Here is a 16514-nt window from a genome sequence, read left to right as displayed (position 1 = left end):
GAAGCACACGTTCTCGGTTGTGCACAAATCTGGAAAGCTGCACAGCGATGCTGACTGCTTATACCGGCACTTCATTGATCCACCTAACTTCACCGATTTGGAATCCGTTGCCTGCGTTTTAGCCATCACTGACTTTATGAACGTGGCCGACGAACAGCGCCGACATCCATCGCTGCTCACCATCACTGACTGCCTTCAATCGCATCATACTGACCCTTCCCTTAGCAGATTCCTGCTTCAAGACAATGTTTTGTACCGCCCCAACTTACACCCTCATGGTGCGGAACTTTTACTCGCCGTACCACATCACCTGCGAAAGGATGTTCTGCGACAATTTCACGCGCTCCAACTTCTGGACATCTAGGCGTCTCGCAGAAATTACGACCACGTTTGACGACGAGTATTCTGGAAGGGTCTCTACCGCTCTGTTCGCCATTACGTCGCATCTTGCGACCTCTGCCAGCGCCGAAAGAAGCCTACGACTCCCCCTGTAGGTCTTCTTCAGCCTATCGATGTTTAAGCCGAGCCATTTTATCGAGTGGGGTTGGACTTGCTAGAACCCTTTCCTACTTCCACAACTGGAAATAAAAGAATTTCAGTGCCCACAAATTATGCCACTGGGTATGCAATCACTCGAACGCTACCAACCAGCGGCGCAACCGACGTTGCCGACTTCCTGCTTTACGAAATTATTCTCCAGCATGGCACTCTGTCTCACCTACTCACACACCATGGTAGCCACTTTCTATTTCGTGTGGTTGATGATCTACTTCGATCTTGTGCTACCCGTCATAACCTCACCAAATCTTACCACCCTCAGACTAACGGCCTTACAGAGCGCATAAACCACACATTGACAAACATGCGTTTTATGTACGTATCTACCGACTACACCGATTGGAACATAGCTCTGCCGCTCCTTACTTTCGCCTTTAACTCGTCGCGTCATGAAACAGTGGGCTACTCCCCATTTTATCTACTCTTCGGACGTCATCCCTTACTGCCCTTCAACACACTGCTTTCTTTAGACCAGCCATCCTCCACTTCGTACGCTCAGGATGCCATCACCCGTACCCTCACGGCACGCGCGATAGCCCGCGCTCGGTTATTGTCGTCGCAGACAGCACAAAAGTCTCTTTACGACCGTCGGCATAGGGATGCAGTTGGTTTTTTCTGCGGGATCTCTTGTTCACCTATGGCTCCAATCTCGATGTGTTGGCCTCTGCGAGAAACTACTATCGCGACACGCTGGGCCTGGGCCTTACTGAGTCCTTCGTCAGGTCACAACTGTGACCTACGAGATTTCTGCTACCACAAACTCATCGGCTGCTGCACCCAGAATGGAAGTAGTCCACGTTTTTCGTCTCAAGCCCTATAACGCTGACTCGCTCATTTAACAAGCACCGAGACAGTGCCTTACCAGCCGGGGTGATGACAAGTGTATGGAACTGTCGCTTCGGCACAGCTAAAATGGAACCTAAAAGGAGGAAGACGACAACGTGGTTGTTGTGGGTTGGACCCTCGAGTTTTCCTCGTTCGCCTGCATGACTGTGCGCTCTTTAAGGCATTAGCAAGACCCGCTGTCGGTGAATAAATCTTCCCCGTATCAATACGGTGTTTCTTCATTAAAGTTTTCAGTTGAAAGTCAGCGCTCGTCCTGTGTCTTCATATTCCTTTGTCTTCATTTTTCGCGCTGTTTACCTCGAACAATGAATCATTACCAACTTGCCCAATTTTCAATACTACTCAATTTGACTACGTTTCAGTCCCCTACAAATCCTGAAATAGTGCCAGGAATAGTTTTCAGTTGAAAGTCAGCGCTCGTCCTGTGTCTTCATATTCCTCTGTCTTCATTTTTTGCGCTGTTTACCTCGAACAATGAATCGTTACCAACTTGCCCAATTTTCAATACTACTCAATTTGACTATGTTTCAGTCCCCTACAAATCCTGAAATAGTGCCAGGAATAGTTTTCAGTTGAAAGTCAGCGCTCGTCCTGTGTCTTCATATTCCTCTGTCTTCATTTTTCACGCTGTTTACAACCTCGAACAATGAATCGTTACCAACTTGCCTAATTTTCAATACTATTCAATTTGACTATGTTTCAGTCCCCTACAAATCCTGAAATAGTGCCAGGAATGCTCTGGTGAACCATTTGTGGATCTTCAGAAAACCTACCGAGGCTGGACAATAAGATCTTCCTTGGACTCCATCTGTACTAGTTGAGCATGTTCTCTGGATGTTCAAACGTTCTCACGAAAACATTTTTAAAACACACTGAAAATGTGTTACTGTTGTCTGGGTAGCTTCAGCAAGTGTGTTGCATTCATGTGTGTCCAGCCTTTCTTAGTGTGTTCTATAGCACACAAGCAAAAGAAAAACTGCTTGCTTACACGATCCTCTGAAGCATGAATTATGAGAAAATCCCCAGAGTTCTGTGAAGCATCTCGAGAGCTATCGCGTTAACTTAAATCCTGCACAGCAGAACTGGGAAGCATAATTTCGGAGGCTGTGCTTTTTTTTATATTAACACAATTGTAAGAGTTCATTTTGGAGAAATTTCATAGTCGGCATTCGCATTGCCAGTTGTGAGCAAAAAAAGCATCACCTTGTTGCAGCGGCAGTTTATGCTATTTAGCGCATGAACTCAAGGCTTGCTTATAATGTGCTACACCACTAAACAGTCGTAAGCACGAGGGAACAAGGGCAATGAAAAAATAGAGGTGGTGCTGCCTGGGATAAACCACAAATTAATAAATAGTACAGCAAATAAAGAAGCAAAGTGCTGCTTAACCAGGCCCCACGAAGAGATAATAAAATCTTGCTTCGTAAATTTTTTTTTTTTGAAGCGATCATTGCATGCCTTGATACCATGGTTGAATTTGACTCTAGGCAAAATTGCATTCCTTCGTAAGACTTGAAAGATTACTTTGAACTGAGCAGAATATGCCATGTATGCCTATACGCCACAGACTTCTGTGAGCATTTTCCTTGAGTTACATTTGTGAGACTAAAAAACATGTGTTCTGTGAATCCCCTCTCCCAAAACAGTGCTCAAGTGCTATTCATTTAGCAATGTATGACATGGGCTGCACATTGTAAGCACTGCCACTTACAAAAGGTGTCAGCTAGTAGGGTGATGGCCTCGGCGACTCCCTCGAGGCCCAGGCCTGCTTGGTGGCGGCGGCAGAGGGCATGCGCGAGCACCAGGAGGGACGACTGCCTCCCCTCCAACGAACCACCCTGTGAACCACCAGGAAGGCACACACAGATTGTACTTCTGCAGCCTTGCAGATAATTAAGCAATGCTACGCCTGAAGGACAGCTTTTTAAAATAAAAAACTGATCATTTTAGCATTGATTCAGTAGTATCCATACAATTGGCAAAAAGAGACAAAAGAAGCTGAGGCTTGAAACTAATTACGTACAATGTATGATATCGTCCACATGGTCAGGAGAGTTTTGGAATGCATAACTTCATTGCTTCCACACGACAGACATAACAACTGATATGATCAGGGGCATATACACAGTTTTTGTAGCTTCCGTTCGGCAAGAGTGTTCATATCGCTGATGCTCCTGTTCAGGCACATTGAGGTGGCACGCAGGCGCGGAAGCGACGCCACAACGTTTCGTCACTGCACCCTCCCCCACACACAGAGGCCCCCTTAAGGTCAAAGGTACCCGGTGTCCGAAGTGTGTGTTGTATGACACGACTGAGGCCTTGTACGTAGACATGATTGAATTAAGGAAGGCACCTTAGAGTGTGTAGTATTTTTCTCGGAGAGGATGTACCATGGCTTCAGTTGGTCAATGGAGCCACAAACGTCCTTCCCTCTGATTTGCAGGGTGAAGGTCTTGTTACAACAGAGGACTTTATATGGTCCAAAATATTGTGGCTGGAAAAGTGCACATACAGCGTCGTGGGAAAGAAAAGCATGTGAGCATGTTGCCAATTTCTGAAACACAAACTCAGTCGGCTTAGTGTGACGTGGTGCTGGCGATGGGTGCAGTGTACCTATTGTACAATGGAGCCAGGCGATAAAGTCTGTAAGGTCCGTGCTGGTCATGTCGGGAACTGAAGTGAAGAAAAGTACCCAGGTAGGCAAAGTGGCTCACCTTAAACAAGCTCTACTGGTGTGGCCTGGATGTCTGGTCCGAAAGTGGTACACAGACAAAAAGCAACAGCTCAGAGAGCCTCGAGCCAAGTTGAGTTAGGATGGCACATGAAGGTTGCCTTGAGCTGTAGGAGAAACTGCTCAATCATTTCGTTGGCACTGGGCTGGTAGCTGGTGATCCATGAACGCCCCAACCTGGTGGAATGTTGATGATATATGGCGTTTTTTGGCGCAAGGGCCATTTTTTGGCCAAAGAGCGCCATTTCATCTTACTAAAAATATGGACTATGATTGTGATAAGCGGCTGTATAAGGGCCATAAAATTCCTCGCGATAAGGCGGGTAAGAACACACAAGTAATAAAATGATGACCATGCCGTGAAAGATGTGTATGGTGTGAATGATGACAAAAGTTGGTGATAATAAGATGGTGGATATGTATGGCATTAGCACAAGTACCTCACACGTTAGTACCTTTGCGTGCAAGGGCCGTGAGGCAAGTGCTTTCCTGTGTAGCCACCGCAGCAAAGACCTCTCTAGAGAGGTCGTGCTACGGTATGCCCGGGTATATGATATGAAAATTATGAATTTCTTTTAAAAACACTAACACTGATTTATGACTAAAAAGCGGTTCCCTACCGACGAACATTGCAGGGTGTAAAGGTATATGCTGTCGGTAGGGTACTGGAAAATGTTGTTTTCGTAGATTTTCTAAGTGTTTGCACTGGATTAACATGTGAAGGACTGTCAATGCTTCACCACATCTGTCACACAATGGTGGATCGCCACCAGACAAAAGATATGTGTGTGTCGTGTATGTGTGTCCCATCTTGAGTCTCGTTAGTATTACCTCTGTATGACGCGATTTCGATACGGGAAGCCAATGACCAAGGTGTGGCTTAATAACGTGTAGTTTGTTTTGTGTGTGTGTATCCCACTTGCTCTGCCAGTATACCCTGAGGTTTCGTTTGAGAGACGGCTTAAGATCAAGGGCCGGGATTGATATGGGTGTAGGGGCAGTGCTTTTGTGGACGGAAGCAGCGAGCTGATCCGCCCTCACGTTGCCTTGAATCTCACGGTGCCCTGGCACCCAGCACACTACAACATGTTGGTTGAGTGTGTAGAGTGTGCATAAAATGAAGTAAAGGGAAACGAGGACAGGGTTTTTTTGTTTTTTAAGACTGTGCAGAGCCGTTACCACACTGAGGGAGTCTGTATAAATTACTGCTTTTTGTATTTGTGATTGTTTGATGTGTTTAGCTGCCACAAGTATCGCGTAAGCTTCCGCTGTGAAGATACTTGTGCCTGGATGTAGAGGGCCAGCATCCGAAAAGGAAGGGCCAATAGCAGCGTAGGACACAGAAAAGTTAGACTTAGAGGCATCTGTAAAAAACTCAGGACGTGTGTATTTGTGTTGAAGTTCCAAGAAGTATGTTCGAATATGGGCAATAGGCGCATGTTTAGTAACCTCTTGGAAAGACACATCACAATCTATATTCTGCCACTGCCACGGTGGCGGGTATGCTACAGGAGCCATTAAACTGTGTTCGAGTGACACTCCAGTGTCCTCAGCTAGACCCTTCAGGCGAACTGAGAAGGGCTGCCTCATTGAAGGCCTGTTTTGAAAAAGAATGGAGCTCGACAAGTCATTATAGTAGAGTATGAGGGGTGCCTCTCGTCTGCTTTCACTTTAAGGAAATATACAAAGGACATGTAGGTTCTTTGCAGATGAAGCGACCACTCATTTGACTCAACGTAAAGGCTTTCTACGGGGCTGGTGCGAAAAGCACCCGTAAAAAGGCGGATGCCCGAATGGTGCACGGGATCCAACATCTTCAAAGCACTTTGAGTAGCAGACTGATAAACAATGGCCCCATAATCTAAGCGGGTGCGAATAAGGCTTCTATACAGGTTCATGAGGCATTTCCTGTCACTACCCCACGTAGTACGTGACAACACTTTTATAACATTCAAGGCTTTCAAACATTTTGTTTTTAAATACTTTATGTGGGGTACGAAGGTCAACTTGTTGTCAAAGATTAAGCCTAAGAATTTATGCTCGGCTTTGACGGACAGACGTAGCCCATTCAGACGAATGTCAGGTTCCGAGTGCATGCCTCTCTTTCGAGAGAACAAGACACATGTGCTTTTTTGTGGGTTAAGTCGAAATCTGTTTTCATTTGCCCATTTGGAGGCCTTATTTAAACCCAGCTGTACCTGCCGCTCACACATGGCCAAGTTGCATGACTTAAAGCCAAGCTGAACGTCATCGACATATGTACAATAGAACATATTGTGGGGAATGGACAAGTGCAAAGAATTCATTTCAATAATAAAAAGTGTGCAACTAAGCACACCACCTTGTGGCACGCCTGTTTCCTGGACAAATGTTTGGGAGAGCACACTGCCCAGACAGACACGGAATGTCCGGTTTGACAGGTAACTTTCGATTATATGAAACATTCTTCCGCGCACACCAAGGTGGGACAGGTCTCTTAGAATTCCGAAACGCCATGTTGTATCATAAGCCTTTTCGATATCGAGGAACACAGAGAGAAAATATTGTTTATGGACGAAGGCGTCTCTGATCTGTGCCTCGATACGAACAAGGTGGTCTGTGGTGGATCTACTTTCTCGAAACCTGCACTGAAATGGGTCGAGCAAATTATTTGTTTCAAGAAAATGTACAAGTCGGCAGTTTATCATTTTTTCGAAGACTTTGCACAAGCAGCTTGTAAGTGCTATAGGCCTATAACTCGAGGGTAAAGAAGGGTCCTTGCCTTCTTTCAAAATGGGAATAACAATAGCCTCTTTCCAGGAGGTAGGAATAGTGCCAGAAGACCAAATAGCATTGTACAAACAAAGTAAGGTTTTTCGGGTTTCGTTTGGTAGGTTTTTTAACATTTCATACATCACACGGTCAAAACCTGGGGCAGAAGTACTGCAGGAGTTTAGAGATGTTCGGAGCTCAGCTAGACAGAAAGCTTGGTTATATGCCTCGTATCTGATGGATTTGTGTTCGAGTTTCTGCTTTTCTATTCTTGTTCTGTATTTTCGGAAAGTGTCAGTATAGTGGGACAAGCTGGATACCCGTTCAAAGTGTGCACCGAGGAAGTTCGCCTGATCTTCCAAGGTATCACCCTGAGTGTTTACGAGTGGGAGTGAGTGTACTTTTCTTCCTGCTACCCTACGAACCATGTTCCAGACTTTGGCCTCTTGTGTATACGAATTTATTCCTGATAAAAACTTGTGCCAACTTTCTCTTCTGGCCTGCCGACGCGTTCTCCTGCCTCGAGATTTTATTTTCTTAAAGCTCTCGAGGTTTTCCGCTGTTGGCGAGTTCCGCAGCGATCTCCATGCCCTGTTCTGTTCCTTTCGCGCATTACGACACTCCGTGTTCCACCATGGGACGTGTCGTTTGCCGGGAATCCCAGATGTTTGCAGTATGCTCCTGGCTGCTGCGTCAGTTAGAAAAGCTGTGAAATACTGCACAGCTTCATCTATGTTTAACCTACATATGTCTGTCCAACTCAAACGTGTAGTGTTATGGAACTGTTCCCAGTCTGCTTTGTTTATCAGCCATTTGGGAACGTGTAGAGGACCTTCATATGTTGTTTGTGAACTCAGCAGTACAGGAAAATGGTCCCTACCATATAGATTATTTATGGTTTTCCATTTGAGTAGGGGTAGGAGTGAAGGTGATACGATGCTGAGGTCGATAGACGAGTAAGTTTTGTTGGCAACGTTATAGTATGTTGGCTCTTTCCTATTCAACAAACAGGCACCGGAAGAGAAGAGAAATTGTTCAATGAGACGACCTCGTGCATCACAGCGAGAATCACCCCAGAGTCCACTATGTGCATTTAGGTCCCCAAGAAGCAAATAGGGTTCAGGCAGTTCATCTATTAAAGACTGAAATTCACGTCTTTCAAGACGGTGGTGGGGAGGTACATACAAAGAGCAGATGGTGACGAGTTTGTTTAAAAGTACCGCTCGAACAGCCACCGCCTCAAGGGATATCTGGAGTGGTAAATGTGTACACGCTACTCCTTGGTTAATAATAATGGCTACGCCACCGGATGACGCCACAGCATCATCTCGGTCCTTTCGGTATATGACGTAAGCACGTAAAAAATTTGTATTGGAGGATTTCAGATGTGTTTCCTGTACACACAGCACTTGAGGTGAGTGTTTGTATAAAAGCTCTTGGACGTCGTCGAGGTTTTTAAGCAGGCCTCTGACGTTCCAATGTATAATTTGTGTTTCCATATTGGAAGTAAAGTAGGGCTGTGTGTACATTAAGGGAGTGACTTGTTTAAGCTGAAAGGTCGAGCTCAAGTAGCAGGGCTATTATCAGGCCCTGTTATGAGCTTTTTAGTTTTCTTGGCGCGCTCCAGAGAGCCGCGCCGCTCTTTTGGCACCAGGGGTGCCGCCGTATCCATTGCCTCCTCGGAGGCACTGGATGCCCGCTCATGCGAGCTGGTTTTTCGAAGCTTGGGCCTCGCCTGGCGAGGTGAGGCCTTGAGACCTGAGGACCCTGGAGTCCCTGGTCTCTGTTCGATAGTAGGCGGAGTAGACTCAACTACTGCCGCCTTAGGGGCAGGCGCCACAGGCAATCAATGGCTTGCTCTGCGCAGGCCGAAGGAGTGGCGAGGGCTGGTGCGACACTGCCCCCTGGCGCGGCGCATCAGCATATGTGGGGCCATAAAATGGCGAGACTCTTTTTCTTGCTTCTTTAAATGTAATGTTTTCTTTTATTTTTAAAGTGACGATCTCTTTTTCTTTTTTCCAGAAAGAACAGGAACGTGAGTACGCGGCATGACTACCGCCACAATTCACACAGTGTGCAGGTGCTTCGCAGTTGTCGGACGCATGGCCCACGACTCCACACAGAGCACAAGTTTTCCGGCCACGACAGCTTTGCGAGCCGTGGCCATATCTCTGACATTGGAAGCAACGACGGGGGTTGGGAATATATGGCCTCACAGATGTCTTTGTATACCCAGTCTGAATGGTTTCCGGCAAATCGCTGGAAGCAAAGGTCAGTACTAAGTGTTTGGTTGGTATTTCTTTTTGATCTCTTCTTATCTTAATACGCTGTACGTTTGTCACGTTCTGGCTCTTCCATCCTTCCAGAAGTTCAGCTTCGGTCAGGTCAAGCAAATCTGCGTCCGATACGACCCCGCGAGATGAGTTCATGGACCTGTGTGGCGTAATACTGATGGGTGTGTCTCCAAACGTTGTGATGGTGTTCAGTTTATCGAATTGGTCTTTGTCACGTATTTCAAGGAGTAGATCTCCACTGGCCATTTTGGTAACCTTGTACCCGGCACCGAGAGTTTCGGTTAAGCATCTAGAAACTACGAAGGGGGATACAGTTCTGGCTTGCTTGTTAGTTTTTTCGCAGTGTATAACGTGGAAATGAGGAAACATTTGTCTTGGCCGGATGAAAAAATTGATGTCTTCGGTGCGTACCCGCTTTGAGGAGGCACGATCACAGAGTAAAGGGAATGCTTTCTGCATGCTAATTGTATGTTGTTCAGCAGCGTTGGCGGCCACCCACCACGGAGCCCAACGAGGGGACGCTACAAGTTAGCGGATGCTAAAACCTGCAGACGCCAGCCGTACAACGCCACTATAACCCAATGCGCCTAGACCAAGGTAGGCTATTTGCACAGGGTTAACCCTAGCCGCCAGGAAGTTTGGAAGTAAACAGAAGAGAGTAGAAGACAGGACAGATAAACAGTAAGAGATAAAGACGAAGATGTAGGGAGAAAGAGATAGGAAAAGGCGACTGCCGATTTCCCCTGGGTGGGTCAGCCCAGAGGTGCCGTCTACGTGAAGCCGGGGCCAAAGGGGTGTGTTGCCTCTGCCGGGGGGCCTTAAAGGTCCAATCACCCAGCGTTGGCTCAACCCCCGGATCCCCTTTTCCCCGGACACGGCAAAGCGACGCACGGCTAGGCGTGGGAGGGAGTCAAGACACCCCCGTTAGCTCGGGTCCGTGGTGTCGCTACACACCAAACGCCTACTTGTGCAGGCGCCCCTGCGGACTCCAACCTGGTGAAAAACCTGAGGGGTCTGAAAAGAGTGAGGGGGGTCTGCCCACAGCCCGGCTGGTGCAAAAGCCTATCTAATGTTCCAGCCAAACACAGTCATACCGTGCATGATTAGTCTTCTCCTTCCGTAGCTCGAGTCACAGCTACACGGGTTCGGGCAAATAAGGCAACAGGCAAGGTAAACAAAACAACACTTTATCGTTACGTATGTTAGCAATTATGCGTAAAAGTCACGTAGAGGGATTGTCCGCTCTAGGACTTTAGGACCTTTACGCCTGTTGTCGTCGATCGCCTTGGCTCGCAGGAAAATCATGGGATTGTCTTCCCTGTGGCCGTGGCCAGCGCAACAGACCTTCTCTCTGTGAGCCCGTTCGTTCTAACCTACCTCCCGGTTTCCCTATCTTAATAAGGATAACCTATTTTGCAAGCCGGAAAAGGGAGATAGCGCGCGCCAGCCGTGGGGTGAACAGCCCTTTGAAAGAGGTTTCATTGTCTCTATCGCGAAACCGACGTGTCTCCGCAGCTAGGCTGCCATGCTGCTATAAAGAGAAAGAGAGCATGGGCGCTTGCATCCCCACAAGCTTTGAAATGTTTATCCTGCACTGTGGAGACCAAAACTGCCAACTAGTAGGCACGTGGGCAAATTTTTTTTTCGGAGAGGGGCAAGGCCTAAATATTCAAAAAAAACTTTTCAAAGCAAACAGGCAAGAAAGTTGTTCAGAAATACAAAAAGTGCTTAATTATTAGAAAAAAATTTAAATGAAGTGGAAAACAGCAGAAAAGGCAAGTTAATTTGTGATGAAAAACAAACTTTCACGCTGCAGTAAAGCTAGAGTGTGTGCACCAGAAAGAATGCTTTCCTACCAAATAAGTCAGTATTGGGAAAACGAGTGACAAAAAGAAAAAGAAAAGGGTTGCGGGAATGCAAGGGAATTGGTTGACCAACTTTCGATAAACATGGCTGCGTTCTTATGCCAGCAAACATCAGAATTGCTACATGAGAAGTCACCAGTGCTATCGCTACTGCATTAAAACATTTGCACTCTTAGTGAACATCAGGATGATCTTGTTGCAGTGCTCTCCTTGCTTGATCAGTCATTTTCTGTCATACGCTGATATGAGATTTGGATATCTGACAATGATGGTAACTTATATGAATTGCCAGGCTATCACTTTGAATACTGTAATCGACAGTTCTGTCCTAGTGGTGGCAGTGCCATACTTGTAAATTTATCCACAACATACACACGTCTTTTTGACATCATCTTCAACAAAATTTATATGAATCGACCTGGCTTGAATTTAACGATAGTGTCATACCAGTTAATAGCCGTAACACTATCATAGCTTCCATTTATCGGTCACCTTCATCATCACGTTCAGACTTTTGTTTTCAGTTAAACAGCATTCTCAACAACCTAGTGAAAGAAAATAACGCTGTGTTATGTGGCGATTTCAACATAAATATCACTGATCTTGATAGGGCATCGTGCTTGGAATATATGCACTGCTTATACTGTACTGGCTTTACTTTGCATATTTCCACATCAACTAGATGCAATCTATGTTAGAATACATTAATAGGTCATATAATCTCGAATGTTTCAAGTGATCACATTGTTGGTGTGATAGATTATAGTATTACAGATCATAATCATGTTTTTTTTTCCTTTTCGGGTTTTAAGTACACCACAACCAGTAACATTTTCAGAAAACACCGAATCGATTAAGATAAATTTGCAGTGATGACACCAAGGTCTTTTGATTTGGAGCGGTTTCTGAAGCAGCAAAATTTCCATTTCAGAGTACTTTGAGCAGCAAAAGTTTCTATTCAGAGCATATTTGAGCAGCAAAATTTTCTGTTTCGGAGCAATCTGGAGCAGCTAACTTCACACCCTGGAGGAGAAGCAAGTTGAATTTACATTAGGGCATGAATAATTATTTTGGGGCTCTTGTCTCTTGTGAAGAGCTAGAAATATTTCCATTCATTTCAAATCTCATGAAGCCAGTCATTTTAGAAGACCTCCCTATTTTAGTTGATGACGCAAAAATAATAGCATCATTATGTTGGCCATTCTGAAAAAACTTGCTCAGTGATTTTTTTTGAAGTAAATAAACAGAATACTGGTTGAATAAAATGTACTTTATGAAATAATGATTGATATGTGGGGTTTAACGTCCCAAAACCACCATATGATTATGAAAGATGCCGTAGTGGAGGGCTCCGGAAATTTATACCACCTGGGGTTCTTTAACATGCATTCAAATCTGAGCACACGGGCCTACAACATTTCCGCCTCCATCGGAAATGCGGCCGCCGCAGCCGGGATTCGATCCCACGACCTGCGGGTCAGCAGCCAAGTACCTTAGCCACTCGACCACTGCGGCGGGGCACTTTATGAAATAACATTCTATACCCTTATGAAGTTATCAGCACATACGGTACGCAAACACTGTGACATACTAGAACTCTATAGACACACACACAGTGATAACTGCATTTTCCTTAGACAAATCCAAGGATATAGAAAGGTTTTTGCTTTACAACTGATTATACTGCTGAACTTGACATGACGTCATTTGGCTAGTCTCATAAAGCCAACCTCTTACGGCACTCATCTCTCTGTGCTGAAACTATAAGATTTAACAAACTTCATTTTCCTTTTACAGTGATGTTTTCTGTGGCTAGGGCATTCTGTCTATACTGCAAAATCCCCCTGTAGTGTTCTAGAAAGCAGTGCTTAAAGAAGAAAAAACCTTACAAGGTACCTTATGCCTACGCATAAGACAACTAGAAGGCGAGAGCCATTTTATTGTTACTGCGATAGCAATTACAAGAACTTTCTTGACCGGTCTTTGCCATCGCCAGGGGCATAGGTAAAACTTTTTTACGTGGGGGGGGGGGGGGGTGCACCTTAATCACAAGGGGGAACATGTAAACATATTTAACTATATTTAGGCCATGGCAAAAAATATATCAAGGGGGGGGGGGGGGGAGGTGGCACGTCCCCGATGTGCTATGCCACTGGCCATCGCCGTCATGTTTTGTGTAATAACCCAATAGATAACATCCCCCCACGCATCATGTGTTTTACAAGCGGGCAAAAGAACGCGAGCAGGGGTGACGAACACAGCTAAAGCAGAGATAAAAAAGTCACATTTTCACCGCAAGGGCGAAGCAATGAATGTGATAGCAACAACATGCAATGTAATGCTGAAAACGGCAAGCAGTTGGAAATGTTCAGTGTGCTGCTTACACACAAACGACACACAAAAACAACTTACACAGAATGAAAGCGAACTAGCGTGTACCACTCGACACTTAACGCGCTCTTTACAAACGACACACGAAACACCATCAAGAGAACAGATGAGTGCAAACTAACAAGTGTCCCAGTTGTTATACTTCCACGGTGTCGAGCAATTTGATTTTTCCAAATTCTTTGACTTTTCCATGTTTTCTATGATGATTAAAGGCAAATTACATGACCGTAACGTCTGCTTGGAAAGCTCTGTGCGCTGGAAACGAACCGTCGTGTGGCAAAAAATATCAGGTGTACCTGATATTTTTTTACCACTCGAGGGTTTGTTTCCAGCGCACAGAGCTTTCCAAGCAGACGTTACGGTCATGTAATTTGCCTTTAATCATCATATAATAAAAAAAACACATTTACCACACATGCTCAAAATGTTCTGAGCAGGTGCGGTAAATGTGAAAAAATATGTAGATTTGGCCAAAATGAAATCTCTGAGCCAGGCAGTGAGCTAGTTGGCTGTTTGATGTCTGAAAGAACTAGGAAGCAAACATACAAGTAAATAAAATTATTCACAAATGAAAGTTTGAAGGAACCTGCTATAGTGCAACAACGCAGTCAAAGCTGCTAGGAAACGAGGAAGTGGTGCCATCTTGCAGGATCCGTGTAAGGGAGGACGCAGGAGTCTGGCTGGTTCCGCCACTGGAGTATATTCCAGTTCACTATAATGACTGTAGCACCACTCAGAATGTATATTGGACAACCTGAAATGCTGTTTTTACTGACTTAGCTATTTAGAATGTGGATTGAATTGAATATGGTTTGACCTGGATGGCTGTATTTATTATTGATTTGCATCCCTGCCTAACAAGGAGGTTCTATACTATGTCTTCTGAAGTGGAGGTGGCGCCCCGCCGTGGTGGTCTAGTGGCTAAGGTACTCGTGCTGACCCGCAGGTCGCGGGATCAAATCCCGGCTGCGGCGGCTCCATTTTTTATGGAGGCGGAAATTTTGTAGGTCCGTGTGCTCAGATTTGGGTGCACGTTAAAGAACACCGGGTGGTCGAAATTTCCGAAGCCCTCCACTACGGCGTCTTTCTTATTCATATGGTGGTTTTGGGGCATTAAACCCCACATATCGACGAATCAGTGGAGGTGGCGCAGGATGTCGATTCGATTGGATATGATTTGACCTGGATTGCTGTATTTACTATTGATTTGCGTCCCTGCCTAACAAGGAGGTTATATACTATGTTTTCTGCAGTGAAAGTGGCGCCTCCATAAGTGACACCGGTTGCGGCCGTATAGATAAAGGAAAGACTTCCTTTATCAATATGGCGGCGCAATATGGCGTCACAAGAGGGCGGAGCTACAAGCGCGCTTCGTAGCTTCGCCTTCGCAGTGGCCTTTGGAGACTGTGATATGCTTTTGTAAAGCAGTTAAAGACTTTACAAGGCTATGATGACTTTGTGCGTCGCTTACGGCTGCACAAATTACATCAAGAAGAGGCCTGGGATCACTCTTCGCAAGTAAGTATTCTCACTTCATTCACTGACAATCGCCTGTTTTTTCGCGTATGCTATTAAATTAGAAACAATATGAAAGGTGCAGGTGTAACACATGCATATAGCTGCATAGAAGGTAACTTTAAGCTTTAAATGCTCGTTGAGATGAAGTTTTCCGTGAGTTTTAAGTTTATGAACGAAGCAAAAAGTACTTGCGGGCCATGGCTGCGCTTATCAAACATGGGAACGAGTCGGACGTCTGAATGCCATTTGAATTCCAAGTTTTCTGGTGTTGTCTTACAAGACTTCACTGATGGCATGCATGCATATTTTTTCGGCGAGTGAATACAAAATTCGGTGCATGTTTATTGAGGAATGCACAATCGTAGAGAATATTCAATGTCGTGATTATCTGTGTTACAGGTTTCTGAAAGACAGTGCGCTGCATTCTGCCTGGGAACATGCTGTTCGAAAAAATAGTTGAAATGCTAAGGACGGTGACCACCTCTTTTTCATTCACTTCGAAGAATGCTGCTTTGACAGAATGGGGCAGACAACTAGACTGCGGCCTGGCAGTGTACCTGCGATTTTTCCTGCTTTCCCAGTGCATCTGCAAAAACCTGTTAGTTTCTACCTCCTTGACGTAGCTTCAATAAATTGCAGTCACGAAAATAAGCAACTGCATCGAAAACAAGACGAGACACTTTTGAAATCCATTTTATCTTGCCGGCGAAACCAAAACCAAAACGCCGATAGATGAGGTTGCCAGAATGAGAGAGTGGCGTTATATCAAACATCGAGCTACCTCGTTTCTAGGCTCTGAAGGCTGCGCTTTCCATGACAACACACGTCGCCAATGGAAGTCGATAAATATTATGCATAACTGAGGCCACTACATTCATACTTATAAATGGTTCATTTGGGGTACGTCTCCTGGAGTTTGTCGGTCGCACGCGGCATCCTTGCTTCGGTTTCGATGTTGCCTGTAAATTAGTGAGAGTTTGATAACTCTGGCAAAATTACTGGTGACTCGCAGTTTACTTAATTACCTCTCTTCACTAACTTTAGCTTTAAAGAAAGACACGAGTCTTAAAGGGCAAAAAATTTCCGAAAAACCAATTTTCTGAAGTATTTAAAAAAAATAATATAGAGGGCTTGAAGGTGTTCCTAAAATGCTATTGCCATGTAATACGTATTTGTTGAATAATTCGATCTCAAAGTCAGTTTCGTCACCATTTTTTCTCATGAAACCACTTCAATAACGATCATATTCGACGACACGGTGCCCGAGAACCACGCCAAGTAGCACAGTCATTTTGGTCTCATTTGAAAGCCGTTTTCTTCTGTTTGTTCCTAGTGGAAGAATGCTTTTCGTCTAGCTACAACGCAGCTATCGCGAATAGAGAAAAACCAAATACTCGCACATCATTGGTGCATTTTTATCACGTGGGACAGTTTCTGGTTCCCTATTGGATGTCAAGGGATTCGTCTGCTAGTAAGTGGTGTGCAATCCGCCATTTTGTGACGAGGCCTAAGCGACGGCTGTGCGATCGGTGCGATGGCAGGCGGTCATCAAAAGTTCTA

General features: G+C 45.2%; 1 protein-coding gene across 8 annotated transcripts in view; it reads right to left on the bottom strand.

Annotated features, from left to right (window-relative positions):
* Nucleotides 1-16514, bottom strand: part of LOC119178803 (proteasome adapter and scaffold protein ECM29) — an 881180-nt gene that overhangs the window by 517071 nt on the left and 347595 nt on the right. For all 8 annotated transcript variants that reach the window (XR_012895350.1, XM_075895092.1, XM_075895224.1 and 5 more), the window contains one exon: nt 3116-3242. Coding sequence is in view for 7 of the 8 variants with exons in the window: in XM_075895092.1 (XP_075751207.1) it covers nt 3116-3242 (127 nt within the window). In the remaining variant the exon portion in view is untranslated. The remainder of the gene's footprint in view (nt 1-3115; nt 3243-16514) is intronic.

This window comes from Rhipicephalus microplus, chromosome 1 (assembly GCF_043290135.1).
Source record: "Rhipicephalus microplus isolate Deutch F79 chromosome 1, USDA_Rmic, whole genome shotgun sequence".
Lineage (NCBI taxonomy): Eukaryota > Metazoa > Arthropoda > Arachnida > Ixodida > Ixodidae > Rhipicephalus > Rhipicephalus microplus.
Note: the sequence above shows the minus strand (reverse complement) of the source record. Positions and strands in the feature narration are given on the sequence as shown.